At 43.6% G+C, this 14,422-nt stretch overlaps 1 protein-coding gene across 1 annotated transcript; it reads left to right on the top strand.

Moving 5' to 3' along the window:
• Positions 1–598: 598 nt before the first annotated feature.
• On the top strand, positions 599–13,085 carry LOC119215561 (plastin-3). Its single transcript, XM_037467811.2, has 16 exons — positions 599–728; positions 5,371–5,475; positions 5,591–5,742; positions 7,632–7,761; positions 7,928–8,060; positions 8,615–8,696; positions 8,783–8,948; positions 9,036–9,178; positions 9,537–9,632; positions 9,731–9,926; positions 10,386–10,464; positions 10,561–10,678; positions 10,753–10,883; positions 11,478–11,601; positions 11,798–11,922; positions 12,008–13,085. The coding sequence occupies exons 2-16, from the start codon at positions 5,415–5,417 to the stop codon at positions 12,138–12,140; spliced, it is 1,869 nt and encodes a 622-aa protein (XP_037323708.1). The 5' UTR covers positions 599–728; positions 5,371–5,414; the 3' UTR covers positions 12,141–13,085.
• The last annotated feature ends 1,337 nt before the right edge of the window (positions 13,086–14,422 follow it).

The raw sequence follows: 14,422 nt of genomic DNA, 5'->3' as shown, positions 1-14,422 counted from the left end.
CATTTTCCCATTTGTCACAAATTACTAATGTGCATTTATTGATTCCAGTAAAGTTCACTGAACTCTTTCCCATATTACTGTAAGCCAGTCTCCTTTCCCAACAGCGTCAGCATCCCCTCTACCATGATTTGTGTACTGATCTGTCACCTAATTGTCGCTGTTAATCAGCTATATTAACATATAGTGTCGAAACTCTTTCCACTGTACATTGGTGAGACCTATAGGGTGAGAACCTTTACATTTATTGGAACTCACATCAATGAGGCCCTGGTCTCACAACACACTCCAAATCATGAGAACAGCACAGGCCGTACTTTGTATTTGGTATGCAAACCAAAATTCTCAGCAACTTTTACAGAGGTCAAAAGTAGCTTTATATCATTTTGCAAATGTACGTAATATTTACTGATGATAACTTTTATGAACGGTTACCATGAAATAAACTCTTCACTATATCAGATAATTTGCAACCCCATTACTTGACTTATACTTATACTTCATTTTTACATTGTTTGTCCTCCATAGACAGGAAGACTATTCTAAACATGTGTGCTATTTAGTTTTTGCTCTTCGCACATTTAACGCCCCTCGGGCCGGATGTAAACGTCTGGTGGTGACGTCAGCGAATGGGCGGGGCCAACATTCCAACTGCTGTCTACTTTTGTCTCTACGTGGAGGAGGCAGGACTGAGAGCTGGACGCTGTCTGGAAATTTCGGGCGCACCGACAGTGAGTACCAATTTCCTCTCAAACTTTCTGACTCCGACAACTAAACTATTAACCGGTGGTGTTTGTGTCGGCAGCGTTTATTAAGAATGACCCTCCTCGTCTGGTTCGGGCGTCTTGGTGATACCCGTCATCCTCCGTGTAGAGGGATGGAACTGCCGCAGTCAACGGGGATAGTTTCCTGCCCGAAGAACTTGCTTATCTGCGGTTAGCCGGCTAGCTTTAGCTACACCTTCAACTAAAACCTATTCACATCCCCCCCAATCCATCCTCCGGGCGCCGCATCGCTCCTAGGCACTCAGATAAATTATCCTCTTTTTCAATCTGTGGCCAGATAACTTTTAGTGGACGTAGCTGCTATCGCTCCAAGACACAACTCGGGTAACTCAAGGTGGCTAGCGGCGTAACGGCAGAGCGTGGTCCGGTTCAGGGCTCGGTGTGTGTAACCTCCCAGTTCCTCTGACTACAGATCACCTTTTGTCCGGGTGAAACTTATGAGACACTCTATATGGCGCCAGACCATGTTTTTACATATGTAAATATGGCCCTTTTTATGTCAGTGCCACAGTTGTCATTGTCAGTAGAGCATTAAAATGCATTCTTTTATATGGTCTTTATTTCAGTGGGCTTTGGTGCTCATGTCAAACAGTGGTCTATGCAAACTGGTTTACTGCTCTGAGTGATTTACCAGATTTCGAGCCATCTGGGGCTGCAGCTCATGTACATGTGGGATGCCAAATTGTGTGCGGCTGTTCAAACTGCCTTGAACAACAAAGAGACCCACATTTGAACTTGACAAATATTGTGACTTGGAACAAGCGCTGTGTTGTGAGCACAGGCCCTCATCAGATCCCCGCATCACTGCAGCCTTGTTTTACTTGCAGTGGCATACTTTGACAGATAAAATAATGTTCATACAAAAGCATTTGAGACTCTTATTGATAAAGTGTTCATAGTGTCAAGAGGGAAAGGAAACCAATTCTGTGAACTAAGTGTGCCCGTCACAGAACCTGAATGGTGTCGTGAATGTGCGTTCGAGCTGTGCATGCTATACTGCACAACATCTGAGTCACATGAGTTTCCCCATTGTCATGCTGCAGAATGCAATTAGAGATCCTACTGTAGGGGTTTTCAATACAGCCACTAAGTCTCTGATGTTATCTGTAGGGACAAACGAGAGCGACAAGGAGTGTTCTCGTATGTTGTTTCCGCCCTTAAACATGCAGACACCTGTGCGAATGAACAGGTTGCCCCACTTTCCGCCCTGTCAGGACTTCAAACGGGTGCCGTTGCTTGTTTTTCCGAACACGGTGCAAGCGATCCAGTTACTTATCACCAGTCTTGTATTTGTTTTCAGAAATATTTTAGTTGTATCTCTTTTTTCCATCCAGTTAAAAATGTTAAGAAGTCTTCAATCTAAATTGGCATGAAAAACAAATGATAGATCACGACAGCGTTGTATCAAGGGCAAATTTACCAAAAAATGTGACCTCTTGAATTGAAGTACTGCATAAAGGACACAATGCTCGTGAAGTTGGGGCTTCATGACAATGGCCTTGTAGCAAGGAGGGCTAAAGTATCTTGTTTGGTGGGTACACGTCATGTTGGCATGAAGATAGCGTGCAATTCCACAGGAACTGTGCATTGTTGCGTCTGATTATGCAGCGTTTAAGGGATAATACATTACATGGTTTCAGTTGAGTAATTGCAAGCCTTTTGTAGGTGTGACTCATTACCTATAACATTACCACTCTAACCCAACGGATTGGGCAACACCCCACTAACCTGTCTAATAGCATTCCTAGGTGATGGTCATTTGCTAGCACAGCCCTCTGATTCCTGCTGTGTCCTCTACTACAGCAATATCCTTTCATTTTGGGTAACTTGTCAAGATCAGCTGCTCACTGTAAAGGGTGTTGTTTGAGGGACCAATTAATTTTGAAAATTTCCACGATGATTCACTTTTACTTTAGCTTGGTAGGCCTTTTCATTATCCCACAAGACCCAGTCCAAAGGGCTAGGCTTGCAGCTGCACACGATTCCGGAGCTGTGTAAACTCCAGCATTTGTTGTCACCTCCTCCTCACCTGTCAGCATAGCTGTGCTTTTCTTTTCCACACGGGCCAAATAGGGCAATAAAGGGCCGCTGCCACAGACCGTTGGTGTTTGTGAGTCAGCCTGACGCACGTCTGCGGATGTTTGTGACTTGAGTAAAATAATATTCCTGCCTACTATGTTGGGTGTGTGCGCTTATGAGCTCAACCACAGATGGGGGAGGGGCAGGGTGCCCAATCTATTTGTGTGCCACGCATTTCACCATGTAACTGTGGGTGAAGCACTAGCCGGGCGGGGTGTGTCTGCTCTTAAGCGTTTAGCTCTGCCATCTGGGAACAGCCCTTCGCTCTCAATTGGCCGCGAGGCCCCGCAGAGGCGATCATAAACGGTGGCAATGTGCCGTTTTTTTAGAGCCGGTGCTCGGAGGGAAATACTTGTGTAAGAACAAGAGCTTCTTGAGCGGGGAAATGTCTGAAGCACGCGTCCAGTTGCTCCTGTTTTTCTCCTGCTAGACATCACGTGACCCGGACGACCTACGGCTCCTTTGGGTCGTTAATGTGTCTGAACTCCATCAGCAGCATTGATATGCATTAGCCACTCCATTTGGGAGCCTGGCGCGGGGAACTCTGTGTTTTCTCCCAGCTCACAGTCCAGCTGTCAAAGACGGCAACTGTCTTCGGAGCCTGGCGCTCGATTTCTCGCGGCACGCGGGATTTATTGCCGCTGTTTGTGGCGGTGGTCACAAGCGCTCTATTCTTCTGTGGCACCAGTGATTGGTCTCACATTTGTCGCCTGCCATCTGTGCCCTTGCACCCATGTACTTAACCCCTCTTCTGTTTTCACTCCCCGTCTGTCCAGGGTGAGGGGCTGCCATGGGGAGGGAATGTTTGTCCGCCCTTATTGTAGTTGGGCCGACTCCGGCAGCCACATTTCACATCCTTTTCAGAGAAGAGTTAAATATAGCAACACTGGCGTCGTCATTTTCCTAATCGTTTAGTCAGGACTTTGTGCTTTGCCTGATTTTTATTTGGACTTTGTAGAAGGAAAGCACATTGTTCCCTGTGATTCACAGAGTGCCATTTAAAGTTGGTGTTGGTGCAGGATTTGGTGAGGATCTAGCCTTGTTGTTACCTCGAACCAGTTGTTTATTGTAACAGACTTCTTTTTTAATGTAATAAAATCACTTTGTTGGAAAACTAACGTGTGATTATGTTGGACAAAGTGTTATTATTTTACTAAAACTAGTAAAACTGAGCAACTGAGTCACATCTCAGAGAGCACATGGCTCCTGTTGAATCTTCTTTTATGAATTCTATTAATAGGTTCATTCATGGAAGAGGATGCGGGGTTACTGGACCTTTTTGTTCATTGTTTGTCTGCTTGAAAGTGATTCTGTGAAGCTGCTGTGGACAGAGGGAGACTAGATGGTCCAAAACCATAAACAAATCCAGCAATTGACGACAAATTTACATTTTTTTCAAATTATCAGCGGCATTAATATCGGTTTGATTAAACTGGATATATAAATGGTAATTCTTTTATTCAAATGTATCACTGTGGAAGCCAGACATTGCCTTGCCGGGGAGCTTTTTTTGTATATAAAAAACAATCTGTTCTTTACATCAGGAAATGGGAGCACTTTTTTGTCTGGAAAAATCTGGTATCCTTAGTTTACCGCATGATAAGCGGCATCTTTGTTTTCTGAACATTTGTGCTGGGGAGGAATGCCACCATACCAGTTGAGCCTTGGAGAGCAAGGCAGCACACCCTGCTTGTCTCTGTGTAAGTGAAGCCCGATCTGCCCAGGCCTCGAGCATTCCTCCGCCACTGCACACCGGGAAAGAGGTACTCACAGGAATTCCTCATTTTTCAGTGATTCTTCAAAAGCCTGCTTTGCCCTAAGAGGAGTTCAGGAACACTGATTTTAAAAAGAGCCTAATAACCAAGACTCATGTGCGCATGTGAACTGAGTCTTTAAAAGTATCTTTCTGACTGGGGGAGGACACAAAATGTACCCCAAACAGCCTTTGTGATAAACCTGCATATCAGGTTTTTAGGAGAAGCCGCCCTCAAAGAAGCCTTACAAATAATCCAAATCTTACTCTGTTGCATAAAACCGAAAAGTCTCATTACCGTTTCATTAGATTTAGCTCAGTGTGCCAAAAATTATTTTGACACTAAAACAATTAAAAACCGTTTGTTTTTGAGGATTTGTAACATTATCAGAAAGTGTGTAAACTAACCCAAAGAGTGCAGTAGTCTGAGCCTTGCCGGCATGGGCTCGTTGCTATACAATGAAACAGGAAATGATGGGAGAGAGACCTGCTTGAAGAAGGAAAAGGGCTGAAATTAGAAACCAAACAGAGCGGTAGATAGGATCAGTGGGGGTGGGAATCAGGGTGGACCTGGTGGCTATATCTGAGGTTCGTACTACTTTTTAAGGTTTGCCAGGAGAAAAAGTCACTTATCTAATGGCAATGAGGCAGGAGAGTTTGTTGACGTGAGTCGCAAGGTAGTGAGCACTCGGATGGGCCGGTCATTTCAAGAACCTTTGCATGACTCACTCTGTGCTCTTTTTTTCCTCTCTGTAGTCCCACTTTCTTCTGACTGACCACCTCAGGTCAATCTGAGAAACATGACTGGAAAAATAACAAAAGAGGAGATGGAGGAGATGAGGGAGATCTTTGAGAAAACTGGTGAGTAAAAGTTCTGGTCATCATCATATTCGGGCAAATAAGTGTAACTCCAGTTGTAAGAAATATCCTGGTGCTTAATTGTTTTCTTTGTTGTTGTTCTTTTTTTTTGTGGAAGATCTGGACCACAATGGATACATCTGTGATCATGAGCTCCATGAACTCCTCAAAGATGCCGGCCATCCCCTGCCTGGATACATGGTTCGAGAGATCATCCAGAAACTGGATCGCAACAAGGACAATAAGATCAGCTTTGAAGAGTTTCTGGCGGTACGTTAAACTGAGCAGTTTTTGGTTCCCAGCTCCTCTTGGTCTTTGCTTTCTGTTCTGCCTCAAACCGCCTCGCCCTCCCTGCTCAAAGCAGTTGGGTGCAGTGGCAGTGAGTGAGTCCAGCAAAAGTGGTGTGGTTGCAGTGTCTTGCTAAAGCAGTAATGGCATTTAGAGAGGCAGCTTCCGGTTCAGGAGAGCGGCCAATTCAAGATGTCAATATCGCCAGGGGTCGACCTAAAACATTCTCTAGTTGTGTTGTGTTTATTCAGTTGACCCTTTTAAGTGTGAGTGGCTGTTTAGTTGGCCATTATTTAGTTTAGGGATCTAAAAGTCAAATTGAACTAGTGATCTGTGTTTTTTTCCAGTCTTAAACTTTCTAAGTTAAGGGCGATCTTGTCAATTTTGTCTGCCGTTTGGTAAAATATTTCCAAAAGTAAAATCTGATATATGGAAACAATCACTCTTAAGCTAAACTTGGTTTTAAATGTATGCTGCTGTGGGACATGTGAAACTTTCCTTCTGGACTACCCTTGGAACAGCGATGTGCCATTCTGAACACCCCTTTAAACCAAATGCAACACAAATGATTGTGGATACTCGTACTGCCCATGATGGTAAATTGCAGCATTCTTGAAATCCTTATCTGCTTTTTGAGGTCATGATTTTCTTACTGTGGTTACCTCTTTTGCCCAGAGAAGCCCAAAAATGCAACCTGGCATCCTGTGACCACATGTGTGTTTGTGGTAAAGCGGGCTGCGCTCTCAGACTCTCGAGTCGAGCTGAATAGCTCATTGTGGTTTGACGGCGGTGAGGTCACCGATGAAGCGGCGATAACTTGAAGTTCAGGAAGTATCGCACACAATGCCGTGGAACAAATATGATCAAAGTACGAACCGCGGAGCTCTCTCTGCTCCCATTAATTGCCCTAAACGTTTAGAGGTAATTATTTCCTGTTGGAATGTGGGGAGGATGGTGTTGGTGTGGAGGAGGAGAACAGCTGTAGCCCTGGTGGTTTAGGGTTGATAATGATACACAGGCACTCACAGACTCAACACTGTAGTGTTTAGATTAGACGAGTGCTGAATCAGTGCAGTGTACTTGAATGCTCAACACAACACGAGTTGCTTTTATGAACCCTTCAAAACCAAAGACTTTCCGGACCTTTCATATTAAATGAAGTTTTTTTTCAGCCCATTTCAGTAGTTCAAAACTCTGCTTCTGGTCTTGATGATTTTGATCTTCTCAGCCTTTTAGCTTGCAGGCTAACATGGATGAAAACAGGAGCACTACTCAGCAACTAGTGAAAGGAAAGAAGCCAATTGACATAAGTATAACTCTCATAAGTATGGCTGCAGCAAAAAAAATGTTTTAAAATTATTGATTTAATCTATTGATTAAATGACCAATATCCATCTTAATGGTTAGTGGTAGCAAAAATCAGGTATTACAAATCAATTCATCATAACCACAGCATAGTGATCGATGAGGTTGTGATTTTGCTTTCTATTACTTTGACTACTACTATGTCGATAAGGAACACATCAACGTAGAAACATCTGAGTGAAGTGTAGTTCCTTACAACACAACCTTTAACTATGACCTCAGGTATACAAATTCGTTAAAATGAATTTGACACGTTTCTGCCATTGTCAGCAAATACAGAACTTGTGCCTGGTATCGTTAAAATTATTGGGTTTTTAAAAATATTTTGTGATCATTTCTTTGTTAAATTTGATGAGGCTGACGCTACAAACAGCAGAGGCCCATTCAACGACTTGGTTAACCTTTACAATGTGATATTTCACCAATTTCTGCCTCAAACAATAACGCAGGATTTCGGAGGCATGTTGTCAGTTGGGTCTCTTATTATTCTCTGGTCTCTTTTCCAGATCACTCAAGAGCTGAAGGGCAGTGAGGTAGCAAAAACCTTCCGCAAGGTCATCAACAGAAAAGAAGGCATCATGGCTATCGGAGGGACGTCTGTGCTGTCAAGCGAAGGCACACAGCACTCGTTCTCTGGTAAGGCACCTTTTCTCTCGCACCTTTCTTCCCTTCAGTCGCTTCTAATGTCCGTCATTAAGTGTTGACTTTTTACCGTTCACCCTTCAGCTACAGAAGCTCACGCAATGAGTCAGAACGGTGCTTTGCTTTTAACTAATGCCCGTGTGTGTGTTCCTCCCTACAGAGGAGGAGCGGTACGCATTTGTGAACTGGATCAACACCGCTCTGGAAAAAGACCCCGACTGCCAGCACGTCCTTCCCATGGACCACCACGTGGACTCCCTCTTCACGTCTGTCGGGGACGGTATCGTACTTTGGTGAGTTCCCGTTTCCACTCTCCATCCCCCTACCTGCACCTAGCCGCCCTTCTGTGACAGGTGTACCCGCCTCTCACTTATTTAATGTTGTGGTTGTGTATTCTGGCTGATGGAAAGAGAAATTTGAGCCTGTATTGGGATATCAACCACATTCTACCTCGCATGCCAATAAACTGTTGGTACTAATAAACTCATAAAATATATCCAGAACTAATTACATTGCTTCTTTTTTTTTAAATCACCAGTTCACGGTTATTTGAAGCAGAAAAGTACCTTTTATCTCTCAGGTACCTTGATCAAAATTGCGAGCGTCAGTTCGCATTTGGCACCTAAAATCTGCGCCATAACTGATGGACATAACTGATTTCAGAGAAGTTGATGTGTATGTTTAACCTTTTGGCCACTAGGAGGAACATTTGACATTACAGTTCTGAATGCGTTATTTTGCAAACGCACAACATTTTGGTCGCTATCTGCGCCTCACCATACGACTATAAAGTGAGGTATCAAGTGTCTTACTAACATGTCATGTTTGGTTTTGTGCGTTTCCACAGCAAGATGATAAACCTGTCGGTGCCGGACACCATAGACGAGAGGACAATAAACAAGAAGAAGCTGACACCGTTTACGATACAGGTCCGTTGGATTTACCCCCAGCGGCTGTGTTTCGTCTTGCTTTTTTTACATTTGAGTTTGAACGTCGGATGCTTCGCCTCTTGCAGGAGAATCTGAACCTGGCCCTGAACTCTGCTTCTGCCATCGGCTGCCACGTGGTAAACATCGGTGCTTTAGACCTAAAAGAGGGGAAGCCGCATCTTGTGCTCGGCCTGCTGTGGCAGATCATCAAGATCGGCCTGTTCGCTGACATCGAGCTCAGCAGAAATGAAGGTACGGGACACGATTGATGGGTCCATTACGTGAACGTGCATCACCAGGTCGGTTTGTTCACTATCTTAACTGATCACTCCTCCACAGCGCTGGCAGCATTGCTGAAAGAAGGGGAAACCCTGGAGGACCTGATGAAGCTGTCTCCAGAGGAACTGCTGTTGCGCTGGGCAAACTTTCACCTGGAAAATGCTGGCTGGCAGAAGATCAACAACTTCAGCTCTGACATCAAGGTGGGCGGACTCGCAAGCATTAATCCAGCCGGTGTATCTAGATGCAGGTTGAAAAAACATTACATTACTTAGCATTAATAGTTACAGGATCAAAGGTGGGTTTTTGTAGGTACTAAATCATCCATTACTGTTGTTTATCAGCATGCTGGCCCAGTACATGTTTGTGTTTGCACCACCTCACTCACAAATCCGCCTCCACTGCTCCAAAAATAGGATTGAATGGGTAGTTTATTGTTCTGGGGACATTGTCAAATGTGTATGGAAGAATTTAAGTTATTCTGTGTATGTCAAGAAAAACATTCGGTGTGTTTGTTCTTCATTAGAAGTTTGATTGTTTGTTGTTTCTTCGATTCTTCAGGACTCGAGGGCCTACTTCCACCTCCTGAATCAAATCTCTCCAAAAGGCACGGATGAAGATCACCCACGCATTGACATCAACATGGGGGGCTTCAGCGTAAGCTCTTTGACAGCCGGCACTCGCAGCTCCTCCACCACACTGTAACAGCCGTACGGTGTCTCTGATCGCAGCATGTGCTCTTCTGTATTGTCCAGGAGAAAGACGACATGAAGAGGGCAGAGGCCATGCTCCAGCAGGCCGACAGACTTGGCTGCCGACAGTTTGTCACCCCGGCTGACGTCGTCAGTGGAAACCCCAAACTCAACCTCGCCTTCGTGGCAAATCTGTTCAACAAATATCCAGCGCTGACCAAACCCGAGAATGAGGACATTAACTGGGGACTATTGGAAGGTGAGTGTGGAGGGGATTACATGTCTGGTATTTGTCATGGTGTAGTTTTCCACGTCTGTTACCGCCATAGAGGCCCACTGAAGAATAGGCTGCAAACAAAAAGTCTAAAAGCACGAATGGGAACCAACTCTGAATCTTTGTTCAGAGCTGGTTGCCGGAGGAGAATCGTCTCTAAACAAACGTTTGCATTGTGTCGGCTAACCGACTGGCCTGTGGGCTTCTTTCAACAGAGAAGCTAGTTTATTTTTTTGTAAGGTGACACTGAGCCACTCAATACCTTCGTAAGCAGAATATATAATTACCACAATCTAGTTACCAGATTATTTCTTTGCACACATACCTAACAGAGGCCCATTCAGTTGTGATGAGGCAGCTTGTTTAGAACCACACTGACTATTACTGAGACCGCAAGCCATGTCACCTGAAGGCCTCTAAATCCCATGATCCTCTGCTGTCTAGGGGAGACACGGGAAGAGAGGACATTCAGAAACTGGATGAACTCTCTGGGAGTGAACCCACATGTCAATCACCTGTATGGGTACGTACCACAAACAACATACAAAGACCCAGATGATCCCTCTCCTGAATAATTAATCACATGTTGATGATTATCTAACATGGTGTTGTCTTCCAGAGACCTCCAGGATGCCATGGTCATCCTTCAACTCTACGAGAAGATTAAAGTGCCCGTGGACTGGAACAACAAGGTCAACAAGCCGCCCTACCCCAAACTGGGAACCAACATGAAAAAGGTAAATCTGATTTGTCTTTAATCATTCTTGCACTTTGGCTTCCTTTTTTGACAACTATTTGCTTGTGCCTCTAGTTGGAGAATTGTAATTATGCGGTGGAGCTTGGTAAAACAGCCAAGTTCTCCCTCGTTGGCATCGGCGGGCAGGACCTGAACGATGGCAACGCTACCCTGACTCTCGCACTGGTGTGGCAGCTGATGAGAAGGTGAAACACAGCTCTGCAGTAACTCCGTAACATTTAAAGGTTTTACATTTTACTGCTTTCATTAAGAAAAAAAAGGTAGTATTTTCCTGTTTTAAACTACATGAAGAAAACAAAATGACAAATGAGGGGCCTACAAAACCCTTTTGTTCTTGGACCAGGAGACGTAAAAGTAGGTTACTGTCAAGGAATCGCTGTGCTTTTCCAGAGGAAAAACAAACCACTCGAGGACATCTGAGTATTTAAAAATGACTGGATCAATGTTAAGGTGAATGAGGCTGCAACACAATAAGACATTGATTTTCAGTTGGTTTGGAAACGCCACACAACAACTTTTTTGTTGTTTGGCTTTCACTTTGCTAACTGTATGTTTACTGTAAACAATTCTGTGGAGTAAGCAGTTGGTGACCTCCATGTCATTACAGTGGTGCTGGTAATGTGTGTCCGACTCAAATCTAAGACGTAGCTGGTTGCTAGGATTATGTGTACCCGTGTCACAATGTTCTCAACTCTTTGGGCACCAGCGGAAAAATATTTAAACTGGAGTTCAATTCGTATCCACGGTGTAACAAATGTTTTACTCTTCCACAATTCCAGATATACATTGAATGTACTTGAAGGACTGGGTGATGGACAGAAAGTAAATGATGACATCATTGTAAAGTGGGTGAACAAAACATTGGAAGAAGCTGGAAAATCAACAAAGATTTCAAGCTTCAAGGTAAAGCTGTTTTTCCTGTTTTATTGATAACAAAAAATAATTGAGGATACTTTCATATGGAACTTTGACATGACTAAATAAAAAGAAAATGCAATTTTTTCTGCATAGTTAGTTTAATATATACGGATGATAAATCCGTGTCAGTCAGGTACTCCGTTGTGTTAGACTCTTAATCAGTGTGTCGTGTGGCGATCAGGACAAGGAGATCAGCAGCAGCTTGGCAGTAGTGGAACTGATCGACGCCATTCAGCCCGGCAGCATCAACTACGAGCTGTTGAAAACCGGCAGCCTCTCTGAAGACGAAAAGCTGGAGAACGCCAAGTAAGCTTTACGACAGAAGGAACGAGGAGCAACCTTTGGTGTGGGAACCCTTTCTGTCCGAGTCAACCTCTCCTTGCTTCCCCAGGTACGCAGTCTCTATGGCGAGGAAGATCGGAGCACGCGTCTATGCTCTCCCAGAAGACCTTGTGGAGGTGAAGCCCAAAATGGTGATGACGGTCTTTGCCTGCTTGATGGGTCGGGGGATGAAGCGGGCCTAAAGAGACTGGCTGGAATCATTGTGACACTTATTCTTGCCCACCAGCCATTCGAGTTTTGAAGAGCTTCCCCAAACTGAAAGAATGAAGATTGTTGGTTTTTTTTTTGTATGACAATAAAATGATGTCAGAGGCAGAATTTGCATGCGCCCCGGTCTCTTTTGAGGCGTTTACTGAACAATGATGTCCTCCTATTTAAAGTGAATCCACAATACTAAATTGTCTGAAGAGATGGGTCTCTTGCTACAGTGGATAATGTGTCTCCATATTCAGGACTAGATTAATGTAAAAGAATGTTGTTTTAATGAGTATTCATATTTCCAGCTGCAAGGTTGTTTACATATTTTTACGCCGACTGATACGTAAATGATATCCTTGGCTAAGCAACACACATTCCTGAATACCATGAGTAAAAACGGTAAGCGAGAGAGGCAGGGTGTTTGGGTCGAGCACACCCAAAAAAACAAAAACATCGCCTCTTCTTAATGAAGTACAAGCATGTCTTAATACCTGCCAGCATACATTCTACAGGTCTGTATACAGAAGCCATTAAGGTGAAATTATAGGCAAGACCAGCTTGGCGTGGTGTCTGTCCCCTTGTACTCGTCATTTGTTTGTTTCTTTGGGATATTTACTCGAGGTAAATGCTGTCTTCTTTTGGGGCGTCTGGTCTTTGTTGTGTTGGACTCCTTTGGGCTGTTGTGGTGGATGAGGAGCAGGCGGACTGGACTCTCCTGGCTTCTTCTGTGCCTTATTGTCGCAAAGACGACGTGTACTCGCGCTTTCAGGTTTTCCCTTTTTTCTTTTGTATTCAACAATACCAAATATAAACAGTTACTTCATTCCAGGTAGTTTCATGATATTCTATGACAATGGCCAAATTGTATTTGGTCTAATGTCCACGTCTACTCTTACGTGCTTGTAACAATAAATATTATGTTGAAAAATGAGTGTTTTGTCTTTACATTATCTAGACATTAGAGATGAATTGTTCGCAGTGGGCATGGCCAACCTAAATATTGTTCACTAGTAAAGCCACTCGTTACACTCGGATACAACATATTTTGCAGAAGTTAAGTTGTATTGACTTTGAGATTGTAAAAATAACATAGCCTCAACATGAAGTCAATGTTTGCTGAACTGGAGAAACTGCTGTTTCATTACATTTAATGTCAACATGAATAAAAAGCCCTTTAGCTTCAGAGGAAAATAACGTCCCATGGCAAACCATTAGTGGCTTTTTGGGATCTAAGAAGAATGCCGATCTGAAGCTATCCAACATAATGTCACTTTTTTGACCTCGGCTTTTATCTAATTCTCCTTTTATTGCTGCCTGCGCCTCCTTTCTAATAATACCCTGACGCTTTTATACTTTCTTCCCTCTTTATCCTCGTAAAACGCAGCCCCCGTTTCAAACGGCACCTCATAAAAGACAAAACAAAGACATTTTATTGTTGTTTGAGTTTCCTCTCCCTCCCGTGTCCCCAGAGGAAACACTATATTGCATTACAATAATCTGTTCGACTTTGTTGTCTCTCTTTCTTCACGGCCCATCAACAGTCTTGCAACACAACAGAGGATAGCGTTGGCAGATTGTAGTTTATTGTTCACTGGACTGCGTCTCAGTCAGAAGTAGAGTCCTCTGGGCTCCGCTCCCTGATGGGTCGCTCGGAGAGTCTCTGCTTTTCTAAGGCTCTGATTAAAGCTGAGACCGTCAGGCTCCGTCAGAGTGATGAGGAGGCGGTCCCCCGTGGCCTTCATCATATGGATTTGTTTTATGCTCCATTTGCATCAGGCGTGGTGTCCTGTGTGATGTTGGAAACAGTTTAGATTCATAAATACAATTTGATTTTATCATCATCAATAGTTTGAATAGAAGTGAGACGGAGATGCAACTGGTCCGAGGCTCGTATCAAACTAAAACACAATATGATGTAAATAGTTTAATGATGTAGAAAAAATCAGCAGTGGAAGGAACATTGTGACATTTGGTTTAACCTTTAATGCAATGTGATTTATTGAAGGAGTAAATGCAATTGTCAGATGAAGTTTGGTAAAAAGTATCCTGTTAGTGTCACATGTAGTGGAGGACTATACTCAATTGATGTACCTCACAATTGTACCTAAGTTCGCCATTTCTGTTTTGTACTTTCCACCACTGCATGTCAATATTTCAAATAAAGACCAAGTATAAGACACAGAGTTGTTCCAATATATCAAATCACTACTAAAAGCTAGTGGAAACTCAGAATGCAGAGTAAACAGTTTACTATGAAATAGTAAGA

This window comes from Pungitius pungitius, chromosome 16, assembly GCF_949316345.1.
Source record: "Pungitius pungitius chromosome 16, fPunPun2.1, whole genome shotgun sequence".
Classification (NCBI taxonomy): Eukaryota; Metazoa; Chordata; class Actinopteri; order Perciformes; family Gasterosteidae; genus Pungitius; species Pungitius pungitius.
Note: the sequence above shows the minus strand (reverse complement) of the source record. Positions and strands in the feature narration are given on the sequence as shown.

What these genes read in the sequence shown, in the direction of transcription:
- LOC119215561 (XM_037467811.2), top strand. Translation starts at nt 5,415, where the DNA reads ATGACTGGAAAAATAACAAAAGAGGAGATGGAGGAGATGAGGGAGATC. An exon ending in TGACACCGTTTACGATACAG is followed by an intron (nt 8,697 to 8,782) that starts GTCCGTTGGATT and finishes CGCCTCTTGCAG; the next exon opens with GAGAATCTGAACCTGGCCCT. An exon ending in TCAACATGGGGGGCTTCAGC is followed by an intron (nt 9,633 to 9,730) that starts GTAAGCTCTTTG and finishes TGTATTGTCCAG; the next exon opens with GAGAAAGACGACATGAAGAG.